General features: G+C 38.7%; 1 protein-coding gene across 1 annotated transcript; it reads right to left on the bottom strand.

Annotated features, from left to right (window-relative positions):
* Positions 1 to 614: 614 nt before the first annotated feature.
* LOC119775773 (zinc finger protein OZF-like) lies at positions 615 to 16644 on the bottom strand. The gene is made up of 3 exons (XM_038273853.1): positions 16606 to 16644; positions 13595 to 13900; positions 615 to 2785 (listed from the first exon to the last, which is right to left on the bottom strand). Exons 2-3 carry the CDS (start codon positions 13791 to 13793, stop codon positions 1593 to 1595), a joined length of 1392 nt encoding a protein of 463 aa, XP_038129781.1. The 5' UTR covers positions 13794 to 13900; positions 16606 to 16644; the 3' UTR covers positions 615 to 1592.
* Between the last annotated feature and the right edge of the window lie 873 nt (positions 16645 to 17517).

The following is a 17517-nucleotide window of genomic DNA, read 5'->3' as shown; positions in this document are numbered from 1 at the left end:
GCCAGAATACGTACCTACATTATTTCCTAATCTAAGTTCTCCAACAATCAAAGGAGGATTTATCCAATGGCCAGATTTGAACACACTCAGGATCTAAAAAGCAAAAAGATTAATGCTGACGGAGGAGCAACAGCAAAGACTGGAGAAGACAGAAGGTGAATGACATTAAACTATTTATTTTACAGCTTTAGTTTGGCTGAAAATATCAGAGAAAACATGGGAAAACATTGTAAGTTATATTAAAAAAAAGGAAAAAGAAGCTAAGTTTTACAATCCATGAGGTTTTTATTGCTGCTTGTTCATCAATGTAGAAGTGATTACAGTAAGTAAAAACATCCACAGCAGAATATAATCCATAAAATCAGTTGTATAAAATAGGTGATAGTTACTTTCAATCATAGCAGGTAAATAGAACATCTACAGAATCAAGAACAAAACTATTAGAATTAGTTCAAAGGAAAATTATACTTTCAAAAAATCTTTAAAAAGCAGAAACTTCACACTTCTAGAGGAGAGTCAGATTTCTTTAATACATTATTAAGACAAAGGCTTTTTACCAAGTTAAAGCAGGTTCAAACTGATCAGTAAAAATAACATCAACATCATCAATCCTGTTTATCTTTTTAAACAAACATGTTTCATCATTTTAGGACTTCAATTTACCTGAACTACAGACTCCAGCCTCTAAACTGAGTTCTTTGATGTCCCGTAGTTTAACCCCATAATCCCAGCACCCCCTTTCAAGGTGGCTGGAGCTACTTTGCAACATTAATTAGCTTGTAGCTGACTGACTCTGAGACAGACACACACTTATATATGTCCCAAATCTTCATCTGAGACTCCTCTATAGATGATCTACTTCATTCTAATATCCATTGACCATAGCTCTAACACTGTGCCAAAAACAGTTGGAGTTTTGGTGGGCCTGGTTTCAACAACACACGTAGCAGGGCTGATTGATGCATTGCTAATGAAAGCCAACAAGACACTGAATTAGCTAAACTCTGATCATTTGCAGCTGATCTCTTAGAAAATCCTCCAAAACATCAGCAAAACTGAGCAAAGCTCATTAAATCTGTCCTAGCTTTGCTTTTATTGTCATCTGAGGATATTTTTATCTGAATTAAAGTCTGTTTCCGGAATATATCCAACCAATACCTTATCATTCAGCTAAAAGTTTCTTAGTCTCAAAAATAAAACTTGAGTTTTTTTTTCTAAATAAATGCATTAGGAAAAAGTTGTGCCACACCATGCCAAAATGGCACAGAAGGGGACAATCAGGATTTTATTTTTCAATTTAAACTTCTATAACTTCTCAAATGCTTGTTGCATGGACAGCAAACTTGCTATATCTGTAACCAAGATGTTGTTGCTGCACTTTTTTTGCATGAAAAAGATAATTAATCCATGTGTGTCTCATGTAAAGAGGTGGAGTTTCTTGATGGATATTTTATCAAGAGTCAAACATGCAAAATGCTTCTACTGTTTATTCCTGTGGTGTCTAACTGCTGCGACTTATGTGAAACAAATGCTTTAAAAAAAAAAATTAGAAATAATTCCATATCATGCATGAATAGATGTAAACTGAAAAGTCAAATTACCTTCTCGTTTAAAACCTTTGTCACAAATAATTCAGGAGACAGCTTCTCACCGGTGTGAGTTCTCATGTGTCTATTCAAATGACTTGTTAGAGTAAAACTTTTGCCACAAATTGTGCAGGAAAAAGGCTTCTCACCTGTATGAAATCTGATGTGAGTAGTCAAACTTCCTTTTTTAGTAAAATTCTTGTTACAAATGGTACAAGAAAAAGGCTTCTCACCTGTGTGAATTCTGATGTGAGTAGTCAGATTACCTTTTTTAGCAAAATTCTTCTTACAAATATTACAGCAAAAAGGTTTCTCACCTGTGTGAATTCTCATGTGAGCAGTCAAACTACCTTTTTTAGTAAAATTAGTGTTACAAATGGTACAGGAAAAAGGCTTCTCACCTGTGTGAACTCTCATGTGAGCAGTCAAACTACATTGTTTGATAAAATTCTTGTTACAAATTGTACAAGAAAAAGGCTTCTCACCTGTGTGAACTTTGATGTGATTATGAAGCTCAGATTTAGTGGTGAAGCTTTTTCCACAGGATAGACATTCAAACGGCTTCTCACCAGTGTGAATTCTCACATGTCCAGTCAAATGATGTTTTAGAGTAAAACTTTTGCCACAAATCGTGCAGGGAAAAGGCTTCTCACCAGTGTGAATTCTCATATGAGTAGTCAAACTAGTCTTTATATTAAAGTTCTTGTTACAAATGGTACAGGAAAAAGTCTTCTCATCTGTGTGAATTCTCCTGTGTTTAGTCAAATTACTCTTTTCAGTAAAATTCTTGTTACAAATCGTGCAGGAAAAAGGCTTTTCATCTGTGTGAGTTCTGATGTGTTTATCAAGATTTGACTTAGAGGTGAAGCGTTTTCCACAGGAGAGACATTCATAAATCTTCTGACCTGTGTGAGTTCTCATGTGAACCATTAAATATTCTTTTTTTAGAAATTCTTCTCCATATGTCAAATATCGGGAAGGTTTTTCTCCTGTATCTTCAGTCTGCTGCTTCAGAACAAGCTGTCCTTCATGAGCACTTATGGGGATCTCCATGGCTTCCTCTTTTTTCCAGGGATCTTCTGGCTTTAGCTGCTCTTCTTTTATCTGCAGAGCTTCTGGTTCCTCTTGGTCCAAACTGGAATTCGTCTCCTGCTGGTCAGAGAAATCCTCCTCTTTTCCAACATAATCCTGAAAGCGTTCTAGAAAGACAAACAGAGCAGAAAGACTTTCTATTGGTGAAGCACCGAACTCTATTCTTGAGTTTGAAGATCATATCAAGCAACCTGAAGATATAAAATTCATTCTGGCCTAAATTTGTTTCCCCAAAACTAATAATTAAAGAAAGTAGAGCATTTACATCCAACACCACAGTGACTGTCTGGCAAATGAGGTAGTTATGTGACACACTAGCCTTGGCAGCGCTTGGCAGGCCTTAATGATAAAGCCGTCTGGAGCAGCTTCCTTATTTTTGATAAAATTGTAGCAATCAGCAGGGAAAGGGGGCTCTGGGTTTTTTTTTTTCCTTTAAAAAAGTTTGAATCACAAAATGAAGTGAGCACAGTTATAAAAAGATCACAGTGCCAGAAGAATTCTTTTGTTGATAAGTTTAGACTGTACTGGAGGCAGGATGGACTGCAAGGCCTGGATGATGAGGTGATCACCTTCAGTCCCTTACATGGAAATGTGTCCCATTCTGGACACTTTGAAATCTTGTTTTTGCTCATCTGGGATCTCTTGTCTGGGTTCCCCATCAAAGAAGAGCAAAGTAACTTAGCCATATAACTCAAGAGGAGGATACTTGCTTTCACTGCTGTAAAAAAGTCATTTGACCAAACCAAATGAAGATGCTCCATAGAAACAAAGAAAAATTTATTCGACCAGACCAATTGAAGAAACTACAATAGACAGGATAAAGGAGGGGTCAGATAAAGAGAGTCAAACCATTTTAATATTGATACTGATGACCAGTAGTCCAAGTGCCATTAGGATAAAAGTTGGATCCATTGTGAATTTTCACAACTGATATTCTCATGGCCTAAGATAGTGGACTTGTATCTGTACTTGTCCTGTCAGATCTCAGGGCTGCATTTCATACAGTAGATCAAAATTTTTTTTTTAGAAAGACTTGAGTATTTTGTAGGAAATAAAGGAACAGAACTAGACTGGTTTGAATTGTATTTATCAGACCAATTTCAGTTTGTTCACGTTAATAAAAAAAATTCTTACACATGCTGCAGGGCTACCTGTGGAGTACCACAGGGATCAGAGCTGGGGCCAATTCTCTTTACTATATATACTATATGCTACCAATTGGTAGAATTATTAGACAACATGGGATTAATTTCCACTGTTATGCTGATGATACTCGGCTATATCTGTCTATGAATCCGGATGAAACGAAACCAATACAAAGACTACAGATATGTCTTGAAGATTTAGAAACATGGATGACTCTAAACTTTCTGCTCCTGATTGCAGACAAAACAAGTTATAGTCTTTAGACCAAAGTCTTTGAAAAAGAAGCTGATTAGTCAGTCACTATTTGGATGAGATTAACTTGATCTCAGATAATAAGTCATATTTGGTGTTATTTTTGATCAGGGCCTGTTTAAATCCCATACCATAGAGGCTTCTAAAATGTCCTTCTTTCATCTCAAGGAGATTGCAAAAAAGAGAAATCTCCTGTCCAGGGGTGATGCTGAGAAACTAGTCTATGCATTTGTTACTTTAAAGCTGGACTATTGTAATTCTTTACTATCAGGAAGTCCACAAACTGTAGTTAAAAGCCTTCAGCTGATCCAAAATGCTGCAGCCAGAGTTCTGATGAAAATTAAAAAGAGAGATCATATCTCTCCTATCCTGGCTTCTCTTCATTGGCTTCCTGTTAAATCCAGAATAGAATTTAAAATCCTCCTTCTCACATATAAAGCCTTAAATGGCCAAGCTCCATCTGATATCAGAGATCTGATTGCTCCTTATGTTCCTAACAGAGCACTTCGCTCTCAATCTGCAGGTTTACTAGTGGTTCCTAGAATTTCTAAAAATAGAATGGGAGGCAGATCTTTTAGTTATCAGGCTCCTCTCCTGTGGAACCAACTACCAGTTTTAGTCCGTGAGGCAGACACCCTGTCAACTTTTAAGCGTAGGCTTAAAACTTTTCTTTTTGATAAAGCTTATAGTTAGGGTGGCTCAGGTTATCCTGAGCTATCTCTATAGTTATGCTGCTATAGGCTTAGACTTCTGGAGGACCCCTTTTCATCATTCTATCTCCATTCTCCCACTCTGCAAAATCTGTTAGTTCAATCTCTAACTTTCTGCTCTCTCTGCTTTTTCTTATAGTAGCTTCATCTGGTCTGTTCCTGTTTTGCTGTGACACCATCCTGGAGAGAAATATCAGCTGTGCTGCTGCCATTAGCTCCTTTGTTTATAGATGCTGAACTTGGCCTGTCTTTCAGTGAAGTCGCATTAACTGTGACTAATGCCCCATTTACACTATCCCTCAGAAGCCGAGTTTGAACCGAGCTTGGATCAGTTAACCCTCCTGAGCTTGGGTTTTACAACCATTCCTCACCTCTTATCGGCTGTCCACGATACTACAGCTTTTAAGGCGGAAATTACATAAACAAAAATGGTAGCACCCATAACATTCAGGAATGTATGTGCCTGAGAATGCGTCCTTTGCCCAAACTTTATTTAGAGCCTCAGTCTCAGCATCCTCTCTGGTCGCACCATGCTCTTTTGATGCCATTTTTTGTTAAAAGGGAGAGAAGAATTTGTGAACGGTTGTAAACAGATCTGTGAATTCCAAAGCTAAAACACATCAGAAAACCCGCAAAATTAGTCAGCTGACTGTAAAAAGGGGATGAAGTGGTCTGCTCATGCACTGTTATCAGAGAACACAACTGAACTTTGCCGAGCCCTACTGTTGAAATAGCACGAGATTTAGCGCAGTTCGGTTGTGTCTGGCATGGTCTAGTTCAGTTGCGTTCTATCTAAACTCAAGTTATCTTTCTAACTGTGTTTGGCCTGTACTCAGCACAATTTCAAAAGGGTAGTGTAAATGGGGCTTAAATGTATATGCCCTTTTCATCCTCTGACATTGGAGCTGGCTCAGAGCTCGTCCGCCTAGCTTTGCATTTACTGGACGGGGCTGCCAGTGGAGTTGGTTGACAGTTGCCTTTTGTATCGCTGCTTCTGTCTCTTTGAACCCCAGTCAGCCTCAGCAGATGGCCGCTCACACTGAGCCTGGTTCTGCTGGAGGTTTCTTCCTGTTAAAAGGGAGTTTTTCCTCTCCACTGTCGCTACAAGCACGCTTAATGTGAAGGATTGCATTTTAGTCAATGAGTCTATGCAATCAGCTGGATTTCCTTAGATAGAAAACAATTTTACTGGTTGAATTGTAAAGTGTCTTGAGATGATGTGTTGTGAATATGCGTTGCATAAATAAACTGAACTGAATTTAATTACTGTTTAAACTCCTCACTGACAAGAGTTAAGAAAAAACTGGGAAACAATCCCACCTTAATTAATTTGTGACTAATGGGTAGGGCTGGGTGAGTTTTCAATTTAAATTTATTTTGCCATGTAAAATTTCTCTACGATTTTAAATGAGACATTTGATAAGTCGACGCCTTAAAAAATTAAAGTTTTCACAAACCTGCGAATACCCAATGACAGCTAATCAGCACCGCACGTAAACAATTAGATGGAACAGAGCCACATATGCATAAGAAGCTGGCAGCAGTGCAAAGCCGTGGTGAAGTTTGCAGCAAATAATTTCTCCAGCCTAACCGTAAAACCTAAGACTTAAAAATAACTGAGATCTCTGTTGACGGGAGTTCTGAACCAGGATCAGTTAAAATACTGCCCAGAAGGACGACATCGTCGAAAAGAAGGGTCTGAGATGTTGGATGGCTTGGAGGTACTTTGGGTATTTGAAGTCAGACGAACAACAGAGTAATACAAACTATGAAGAAGGAACGTAGCTACTAAAACAGGAAACACCAGCAATTTGTTTCAGCGTTTAAGACAATTCCACCAAATAGAGCCCGCACAGCAATTTAGATTGAGATTGGAAAGTGAGAAAGTTTGCATTACCACAGATAGTGGGGTAATTATAGTGAAAAAAACAAACCTCGAATACAAGGGCGTAGGTTTGATTTAAACTTTGGTAGGGACACTATTCTTCAGTTTCACTGGTCCTTTGCAAAAAATATGCATGCTCTTTTTTATGCTTAATGTGAGCTTCAGGGCTCATTTTGTTTAAAGAGAACAGCAGCATTTCTTGCTACATTAATACAAATCTTATAAGCACTACATGCACTATATGCTGTTTATCAATATTTAAAGCATCACTGACTCTGATTAATGTGGAATTAGGACTTTTTCCACTTTGAAAAGGATTGCATTTAAATTTACCTGCGACTAAGACAGTGTCTGTTTAACCAAATATAGTCTAAATATGTCTGTAATATGTGGATTTATCCTGTGTTTTCTTCTTAAGATATAGAATTGTGCAGAGGTAAACAGAGGTAAACCCCACTCTTATTTTTTATTTTTTTTTTATTTAATATGCTCTCTCTGGATCATGCAAAATAATACATTCAAGGGACAGCAAATAAATGTATTGTATTTACATGTGCACTGGAACTATAAGAGGAACTGACACTGAGCATTTAAAATATTAATATTAGAAGTTGTACATCTGGGCTGTGGTTACTCTGTGTAGCTAATTTCATGCATTTTATCTATGGCTGAAACAATTAATCATATTAACAAATTATTTAAATAATCGTGAACTATGTAATTGATTAATCGTAAACTGGAGTATAGGGCCACTAAAATGTGCCTTTAGCCGACAGAGCGACCCACTTAGAGCAGGAAATATACCAAGATTGTAAAAAATATGTAAACATTTTGCATTTAAGAAGTAAAAAAAAAATAGTTTTTGTCTGTCAATATTCTCCATCCAGAACTCCTCCAAAGGAAACGTTTAAACGTTTATGTTTCACCTGGTTTCATTTCATAAAAGATCTTCTTTAAGTAGCCTTTGGCTATCTGATTAAAAGATAAAATGAAAGAAATCCTAACGTTGTTAACTTACATTTCTCAAGTTCCACAAATCAAAAAACTCTCTTCTACTTCTTTACAGAACTCCAGTCAGAAGCTTTCGCCTGTTTTAGCGTAGATAATATATTTTTTTTAATTTGGACTAGTTTCGTAGCACAATATTAATTTATTTTAGCGTCTTTTTTTTCGCGCTCCAAGCACCCGCGCGTGCACACATACAGACTAGAAAACACGCAATCAGAAAGAGAGAAGGCGGAACTTTATTGTCTTGAGGAAGCTGAGATCCTTTAATGTGTGCAGCAAGATGTTGGAGATCTTTTACCAGTCTGTTGTTGCCAGCACCATTTTCTTTGCTGCTGTGTGTTGGGGCAGCAGTATTAGAGCCAGCGACACCAACAGACTTGATAAAATCATCAGGAGGGCTGGCTCTGTACTTGGACTCAGGCTGGAGTCTTTTGAGACTGTGGTGGAGAGGAGAACGCTGAATAAACTCTTATCCATCATTGACAATGATCAGCACCCTCTCCACCACACAGTGGTCAGACAGCGGAGCACTTTTTCTCACAGGCTGCTCCAGCTCCGCTGTCGAAGGGGCAGATACAGGAAATCTTTCCTACCATATGCCATCACATTGTACAATAAAAAATAAACTCTTGTTTCAGCATACAATAACCAGCACTGTACTATACTGCACTCCATGTTTTTAATACTATTTATAATCTGTTCACTGCACCTTAGGACTGTTCACTGCACCCTTATAATGTAAATACGTGTGGATGTTATGTTATTTTTACTTTTTCTTATCTCATTGTGTTGTGACTGTCACTATGTGTAAAGCTGCTGCTACACTGCAATTTCCCAGCTTAGGATAAATAAAGTACATCTATCTATCTATCTATCTATCTATCTATCTATCTATCTATCTATCTATCTATCTATCTATCTATCTATCTTAAGGCAGAATAATCAGAGAGTTAAACCGCGCAGCACAGTTGATGCGCTGCTATGTGAAAGGGACAGGAAAGAGCAGGCAGCTGCAGCTACCAGGCAGAGAAGCTGCGAGAGGAAAAGAAGCGGCTGCTGTATAGTAAATTATAAACATGTTGTTTACATCCAATTATTGGTAGGGACAAATGGGTCCTTCCAAAATTTTGGTAGGGACATGTCCCTATGGTCCCTATGCAAACCTACGCCCATGCTCGAACAACTGGACCCGCCTGAAATGTTTTGGCCAATGACTTCTGTAGGCTGTCGGTGAGTTGAATAGAAGAATTGCATACCTTATGATTTTATATATATATATATATATATTAGGGGTGGAACGATTCGGTTCACGGTTTCGTGGTCACGGTTTTCGGTTCTGTATATGTTGATTGTTACACCGAAAAATAAAAAAATTTATAAAAAATATAAAAATGATAGAAAAAATAAAAATTAATGAATGAATCATCTCGCGCATGCTCTCTACCATCTCCAAGGAACTCAGAGGGGAGCGGACGGGAGCCACAGAGGAGGCTGTATGCTTTGCTTTGAGCAGGCGGTCTGGAGCGCAGCGGAGCGCTGACGGAGTATGTGGGATTTAGGGCTTAGCATGACATGTTGGTCATGTTGCTGTTAGCATAAACAAAACGTGTTGCACAATGCTTACACACTGTTGCACTTTAATTCACAGCTTTCTTTCCGCCGTCATCGTAGGTCACTCTAAATGCAAAGCGCTCCCATACAGCAGACCTATAAAGTGCTGCTGGCGCGTCTTCCAACTCCTGTTCTTTCCCACTCGCCATACCCACACAATTCTCCACACCAACTGATTTTTTTTTGCTACACCCGGCTAAGCTTCTTCTTCTTGTTTACTACTGGTGGTTGGCTTTGGTCGCAGTACCGCCACCTTCTGCTCTGGAGTGTACACGCTTCGCCTATGAGAAAAAGGAGCAGCGCATGAACAGAACGAAACACACGTGAACTGAACCGAGACAGTTGAACCGAACAGTTCGGACGGTTTTCATAAACCGTTCCATCCCTAATATATATATATACATATATATATGGTGACACAGAGAGGAGGATTTTAATTCTATTTCAAATTGAATCTGGATCCACTGAACCAAACACAGGTCAGGAACAGTTAAAATCAGCTAAAATCCTGGTGATACAGAGTTATTCGTCTAGAATATGAGCTCGAACAGCAAGGAGACATCCGTGGTTCCGGCAATCTGAACATGATTACAGATCATGGCAGTGTCATAAAAGCCACATGAAGCAATGAGAATGATAATTAGAAATCCCAATTTAAAGCACTGTAATCCTAATTTATGGATTTAAACATCATCCCAGGTGTTGGAGTGTTTTACAGTCCATATTCTTCCAGATCCACATGGATCACAACTTTCAGGACTCTGCAGACTCAGATGCTTCTAGATGCTGCCTGCTCACAATGAGGCTTTTGATCACAACTGTTGTGCCATATGCCATGATCATACTTTTTGGACATTGGGAAGCAGTGTCCATATTTCATCATGATAGGATGACCAGAGGAGAGAACGCAGCTTTGGTGGATAACAGCTGGGGGACTTCTGCAGCCCCCCCTTTTCAGCCAAAGTCACAGGCAAGTCACATGGAAGCCACCAGAGGTGTGAAAACCTACCCCCCTCCGTGTGAAGCCAAAGAAAACCATAGAGCACACAGGATTCTGCATCTTTTGCCTCTTCTCTTTTTCTCCCTCTTCTGATGCAGCCTGCTTCTGCTCCTGCGCTCAAAGCTGGGGCCCACTGTGGCCCACAGTGGAGATGCGGGCCCCAGGGGAACCAGATCCCCAGAACCATCAAGGATAAGTCAGAACTCTTCAGAACCTAACTGCTGCAAACAGAACTTTTGCAACACATTTCTCTTGAGTTTCAGAACATACAGAGCCAAACTGGATGAAGACCATGCCCTGGGTTTGAGACTGAGGGGACCCCTGCTGTGCAATGACTGCAGAGCTGCAAAACTGGATGAAACTCGAGCTTTCCAAACGGACATGGAAAAAGGTTTGCAGGTCTGGCATGATTAGGGACAGAACAAGCAATGTGTCTTTTGATGATGCTAATCATATCGTGCGTTTACTGCTGAGTAAAGACAACGCTAACTGATGCTAAAGAATAGACTGCATGCTACGCTATGCTACAGGAATATGTGTTGAGCTGTTGCTGAAGCTTGGACAAGCTTTATTTACTAAGGATTTAAACACTGATATAACATTAGTGTTCATGTGTTCCTCAGATACTCATTACATTTCCATTACCAAGTTTGACCAAGAGTCATTTAGTGGAATCCTGATGTCTATTCACTGCTAGCTATTTCAAAGAGGGTAAAGAATCATTTAACTAAAGGTTGTTGGTTCTTGATTAAGCAAATCACTCAATAAAACATTATTTGGCCAAATAATGTTTTATTCACCTCATGGATTTGCATTGTGAATTGGTCTGAAAACATTCCAATTTCTTTAAAATTAGTGAAAAGCTAATTTGATCATATCCAAAATTCTTCCAGATAAACTTTGGTTTCAAACACAAAATCCATCTTAAACTGTAATATGGTTTTCAACCATGTTTCCCTTCCTCTTTGTACGTAGTAGTTAGTTTAGTTTAGTTGAGTTTTACTAGACTTAGTTGAGAGTGTTAAACTGAAATATGTTTGACTTGGAGCTGAATGATTTTTGTTAATAAACTCTTATATTTTGAACAGAAGTTGTGGTGAATTTATTCCATGTATGTGCAGAATTAACTGTTTGACAATGATTAGAGCTGGAATCACTCTTTCATTTATTGTTCTAACGTACAGCCAATAGGGCTGTGTGTCATAAACAGTATATAACAGCCGAAACAATATTTGATTAAATAAGATATTTTACCACCCCCACAGGGGAGGGCAATAAACATCTTAAAGTATCAGAAACATAAATTCCCAGCGGGCTGGGAATAGAATTTAACTATAGAATCACAAACCAACACTTCAGTTTCCCACAATACTTCCCATTATTCACAAAAATCAAACACGTGTTTGATAGATCTGAGGCCAGTAACGAGGAGATTTATTCTGACTCGTTTGTTTGTTCGTTTTAATCGGACAACCCTGCAGCCACCTAATCTCTCCTATCATCTGTGTTATAGACCCCGTTTGTCACAATTTAATCTGATTGTTTCTCTATTTCTGCCTTTTGTTCTACAGGCTGCATAAACAGTCAGTTCTAGAGGAGAAGCTGATTTCCAACCTTTATGCTGTTTTTAGATTAAAAATGTTCTGCTTGGATATCAAACCACTGTGGTGTGGGTTAGGGGACGTTGATGATGCAGAAACCTCCTTGTTCACATGGTGCAGCTGAAACCAGTTCAGAAACAGCCTGTTATGGTCTCATCACTAAAGCTCCATTTCTGCAGCAAACACTATGATAATACTGTGAATGACAGAGATTTGGGATCTGCTGACAGACCAGGATCTTTGCAGACTGATGTTAGACTGATTCACAGAGAATGGAAGATAGTGGGAGATGTTTCCTTTACTGGGGAATTATTAACGTTCATTTCTTCTTCTTCAATCATGCTAGTTAAAAGCAGAAACTTCTCATTGACAGTAATGTTCCTGTGGTTTTAAGGTGATTTCTGTGTCACCAGTTGATCTGCAGTAATGTTCCCAACATGAGATCCAGCAGCTGCTGATGCTGCTTAGTGATTCGAACACATTCTTCCTCAGTGGACACAGAAATATATCAGTCAAGTTGGATTTCTGACAATATTTTGTAAACTGTTTCATTTCATTGGAAGTGTTTTTAGACAGGCATTGATGCAGCCACCTGTCTGTAACAAACATCAGCAGTTTCCAGCTGCAACAACCAGTTTATCTACCACACCGAAAGTCCCAATCCCAGCAGACCAGCTGTATGCCACTGCAGCTACTGCAGTGGCACTAAGTCACTCCCAGATTCCACATACTCCTTCAGCGCTCCGCTCTGCTCTGCTCATGTACGTCATGCAAAGTACCTGTCTGTCATGTTACTTAATGAGAGCTGTTCCACATCCTCCGCACGTCACCGCCCACGTACATCTTCTACGTCCTTCACCCGTCAAAATAAGGACCCGAGCTATTTTTTTGCTCCGCTCCGGTCCGGCCAGGTCAAGATCCGCAATTGCAATCGCATCAAACAGAAAAAAGAACGTTGAGAAGATCCGGTTTGTTTAATTAAAGTATAGAAACAACAGATCGGTGACTAGAAATTAGAGCAAAATTCTTATATGTTCCAAAAAACTAAGAGCGTTTAATTAAATGATTGGATGCAAACCAGGAAGCAGATTTCTCATCTCCAGCAAAATATTTATTTTATACCGAGGGGCTTAAAAGTTTAATCAAATCCAGTCAAAAGAAACTTCTTATTGCAGAAATGGATGAAGAGATACTAAGTTTGGTAATAGAGAACAGTTCATTAAAAAAAAGCAGTGTTGAATTATCCTAGTTATCCCCGTTCCAAAAATCCACAACAAAACAAAAATATTTGAGCAAAAACTTTACATATGCTGAAAGCTGACGGGGATTTTTTTGATGCATTATTTTAAATTAAGTGTTCAAAGGGTTCATACAGGAATGAGTGACTCTAATTTAATGCTCTTTTAATGCTATTAGAAATTATTTTAATGCCATCAGCAAGAACCATGTACACAAGTTATTAGTGTACATTAATTATGAAGGAGCTGTAAGCACAGTTCCATGACTGTTGAATATATATATATATATATATATATATATATATATATATATATATATATATATATATATATATTCGACAGTAAACCTTTTGTAACAAATAGTACAAGAAAATGGTTTCTTATCTGTATGAAGTCTGGTGTATGTAACAAGATTTGATTTCTGAGAGATGCATTTTCCACAGGACAGACGTTCATTATTCTCACCTGAGTGAGCGCTTGTGTGATCTATTAAATGTTCTGTTTTTAGAAAGTTCTCTCCACATGTTAAACATGGGAAATGTTCCTCTTCTGTCTCTCCAGGCTCTGTTTTCAGAACAAGCTGTCCATCCTGCTCAGTTATGAGGACCTCCATGGTTTCCTCTTTTGTCCAGGGATGTTCTGGTTCTTGCTGCTCTTGTTTCATCTGCAGAGGTTTTGGCTCTTCTTGGTCCAAACTGGAATTCCTCTCCTGTCCACAGAGCTGCTGGTCAGAAAAATCCTCCTCTTTTCCAACATAATCCTGCAGGCGGTCTGGAAAAACAAACAGCAGAAAGACTGTCTATCAGTGGTTAAATAAAGGACACTTTACTTTAATCATCCTTTTGTTTATCAAACTATATATAAACAGACTGGAACTACATCTCCCAGCATGCACTGCAGCTCTGACATTACAATCACTGGTTTAGACCTAAATTTTATCTCTAAACCTTTAGACAGGGGCGCAATTACATATTTTTGAGGTGGAGGCGACAACACATAATCGTTCAACTTTCTCTCCATTAGACAGTAAACGAAAACAGCATCCTTTGGAAAAACACCTCTTACTCTTCTCTGCTCTTGGATATGGGCCATCAGAAACTTTCGGTGGGTCATTTTCAACCATGTACTGCCTAAATATGTCCCCCATTTTGTGTGGTAAAGGCCATTCAGATGGATCTTCTGAATAAAGCCTCGTCTCAGCACTCTCCTCTGCAGCTCTCTGCTCCTCTCCCTCTTCATCATCTGAACCTCTCTGCTCCTCTCCCTCTTCATCATCTGGTCCTCTCTGCTCCTCTCCCTCTTCATCATCTGGTCCTCTCTGCTCCTCTCCCTCATCTGCACCTTTCTGTTCCACATTCTCCCAATTTTCCCAAAAAAGAACACAATGAGAGATGGTGATCAGAAACTCAAACCATTATGGTATATATGTTTTTGCTGCCTCCCTAATGTATTTATTCCTACCTGATGTCCTCACTTGTCTCTTCTATCACCGACCTCATGTCTGTCTCCTTCACCCCTTGTCTGTGGCGTTCTACACTAAGTCATATGGTCAAAAAGAATTATAAATTAGCTGTAAAAATGACAGATCTTAATACAGTTTTTAAAAATAATGTTTAAACATTATCGATTGGGATTAAGTAGCTGTTCCCTCACTTCCACCTAATATTAGACCAACCTTTTGGTTTCCCCTGTCTATCCTGATTCGTCCTCTGTCATCTTCTCTTCTTTCTCTCCATCCTCACAGCTGAATTAAATGAATGTTATGTTAAGTAGGGTTAAAAAATACAGCAGTCAAACTACAATAAAAATTTATATTTAAATTTGAATTATCTTCTTGTTGGATAACAGTTACTGAGTGGACACTGCATCTGATCTGACTTATCAGATACATCACAACACCACTGTAGTGATACTGAATAAAACATTTAAACTCCAGTGTCCCCCTGCCAAAAAGGTGGTAACATGGGTCACAGAGTCTAAGGGCTATAATGACACTGGATTAATGTGTCTGATTCACACATAAACTTGTACAACTCATCTTTAATTTAAAAAATCAATAATAAGAAATGTACATATGAGTGAATAAATTGCAGCCTAGAGGGCTAAGCGTTGGATCATAGCTGGGCACTGGCCACAAAATTTTAGCTTTCCTGTGTTAATATTTCACAAGTTTTGTTTCGGTCATTCTTACACTTAGTGTGTGGATATGTGTGTGTTTACAGGCGTATGTATCAGATATTCCTAGAAATACGGAACAAATCGCGTTCCTTATCGCTTCAATAGGGGGCGCAACATTTAACAGCCAAATATGGGGCGACTCCGTATCAGACTAGCTTTATCTGACCTGAATATTTACAACCCTCCTTTCCTGTTGTCGATACAGTGACAGAACTTACCTACTGTCTTTCAACCACATTGAAAGGCTTTTTTTTCATCCCGCCAACAACTTTATCCTTCTTCCTTTTTCTTTTTCTGTTTTGCGCCCCGGATATGTTTTTTTTTTTTCTGGCGCTCCATCTTGCTGTTAAGTGTGCACCACGAGTGGTAGTCGCAGATTAAAAAAAAACATGACAACTAGAAAAATGTATTTTCTAGAGGGGTTTTTTGACACCCCCTCGAGTGCAGCGCCCCTATGCGTTGCATGCGCTGCATACCCACTGCCTTTAGATTATATATCTATATATCTATATAAATATATCTATATATAGATATATCGATAGATAGATACATCTCTACATAACTATACTGTAAAAATATTGTAAAATACAGTTAAAATCTCCACAGCTGTATATAGATTATCTATTGTTCAGAGTACACAGTGCACAGAGTACACAGTGCACAGTATATTTTTACCCATGTTTTATCTGCTTTTATGTATACTGTTTTGTATTTTACTTAAAACATAAAGCTCTTTGATCAGCTGTGGTTGTTTTTAATTCCTTAAAAAATTAAATTGGATTGGATATTTAATACATGTTATGAAAAGGTATTTAAAGAGTTTATGCTGAGTGATCACTTTTCAGGAAAAAGAACCGGAGAGATAGAGCATCAGGGTGCAGACACAGAGCACCCTGATGTCAGCAGTCTGTTGATTTAAACAGAAACACGCTGCAATGCTGAGGCAGCCTTCTACTGTTCTGTTTAAAGCGACCTCCCCAAGATGGCGCCCATAATTTTTGCGCCGTGACAGTCAATGCGGGTCTACTCATATATTATCTCTATGGTAGGGACGGCTTTTTCCGATTGCAGTGAAATCTGCGCGAAAAACAGGTTTAACCGGAGCAAATTACTAACTAGACCGCAGTTATTAAAACCCAATGCTGTCAGTGAGCGAGCTGACCGTAGTAAGATGGCTGCCAACCGGAAGTTAGCTTTAGCTTAGCATGTTGATCTCCTCTAAGCAGTTTTCCAATCAAATGAGGCTAAAATCCACAGTGTGCATCATCAGGGAATCGTTTCTATCAGGTGTTTCCTACCTATCCGGTGTAAGATGATCTGGGGGATCCTGGTGAAATCCAGCAGTAGATGTTGATCGTCCATCTTTTCTTCTTTGAACTCTTCCTCTTTTCCTTTAAACTCCGTGAATGTTTCTTCAGCAGGAGTTAACTGCTCGGTGATAAACTCTCCTTGAAGCTGGACTGAAGACATTCTCACTGCAAACACTCCCAGATTATCAGCCTCTCTACAATGACTCCACACACATGCTAAGCTAATGCTGCTAATGCTACCCGATCCTTCACATCATCTACTTCCGGGTCACCCTCGATTTTACTTTGTAAAATAAATCAAAATTACGTGTTCCCTCCAAAAAAATAGCAAGCATACTTAACTATAATATGTTAATTAATCATGTATTTCCTGAGAATAAATGCCTTAAAATCATTTTTGCTTTGTCACTCGCTCGTGACTTGCCAAAGTTTTTTTTTTTTTTTCAACTTAAAGTCAACAATAATATATAAAACATTCAAGTAAACAAATATGCCAGGGGGTATGTTACAAATAATAAATACAATCAGGAGGAAAGACAAAGAGATTGACAAACATATGCGCTGGGGAGTGTCATGTGTGCATTCGGGGTGGGTATTGCCAAAGAAGTTACGATTCGATTCGAATCACGATTCACAGGCCACGACGCGATTCTATCACGATGCATCACGATACTTGAATTATTGCGATGCATTGCAATATTTTCTCCTCCATGTTTTGTTTTTGAATGACTCGGCACAGTATCCCACGGCCGGAAATGCTTGTGACACAAGGCAGCGTGCGTCAACACATTTGCAGCGACATCTACTGGACTGGAAGTGGTATTGCACTTGTTTTTGGCTGATGTTCGCCAACCATTCATGCAGTTTTATTTATTCATTTTTTTAAATTAATAATCGATT

The sequence above is a fragment of the Cyprinodon tularosa genome, unplaced genomic scaffold, assembly GCF_016077235.1.
Source record: "Cyprinodon tularosa strain WSP-4 unplaced genomic scaffold, ASM1607723v1 ctg893, whole genome shotgun sequence".
Classification (NCBI taxonomy): domain Eukaryota; kingdom Metazoa; phylum Chordata; class Actinopteri; order Cyprinodontiformes; family Cyprinodontidae; genus Cyprinodon; species Cyprinodon tularosa.
The sequence above is the reverse complement of the archived record's forward strand: the minus strand, read 5'-3'. Positions and strand labels throughout refer to the sequence as shown.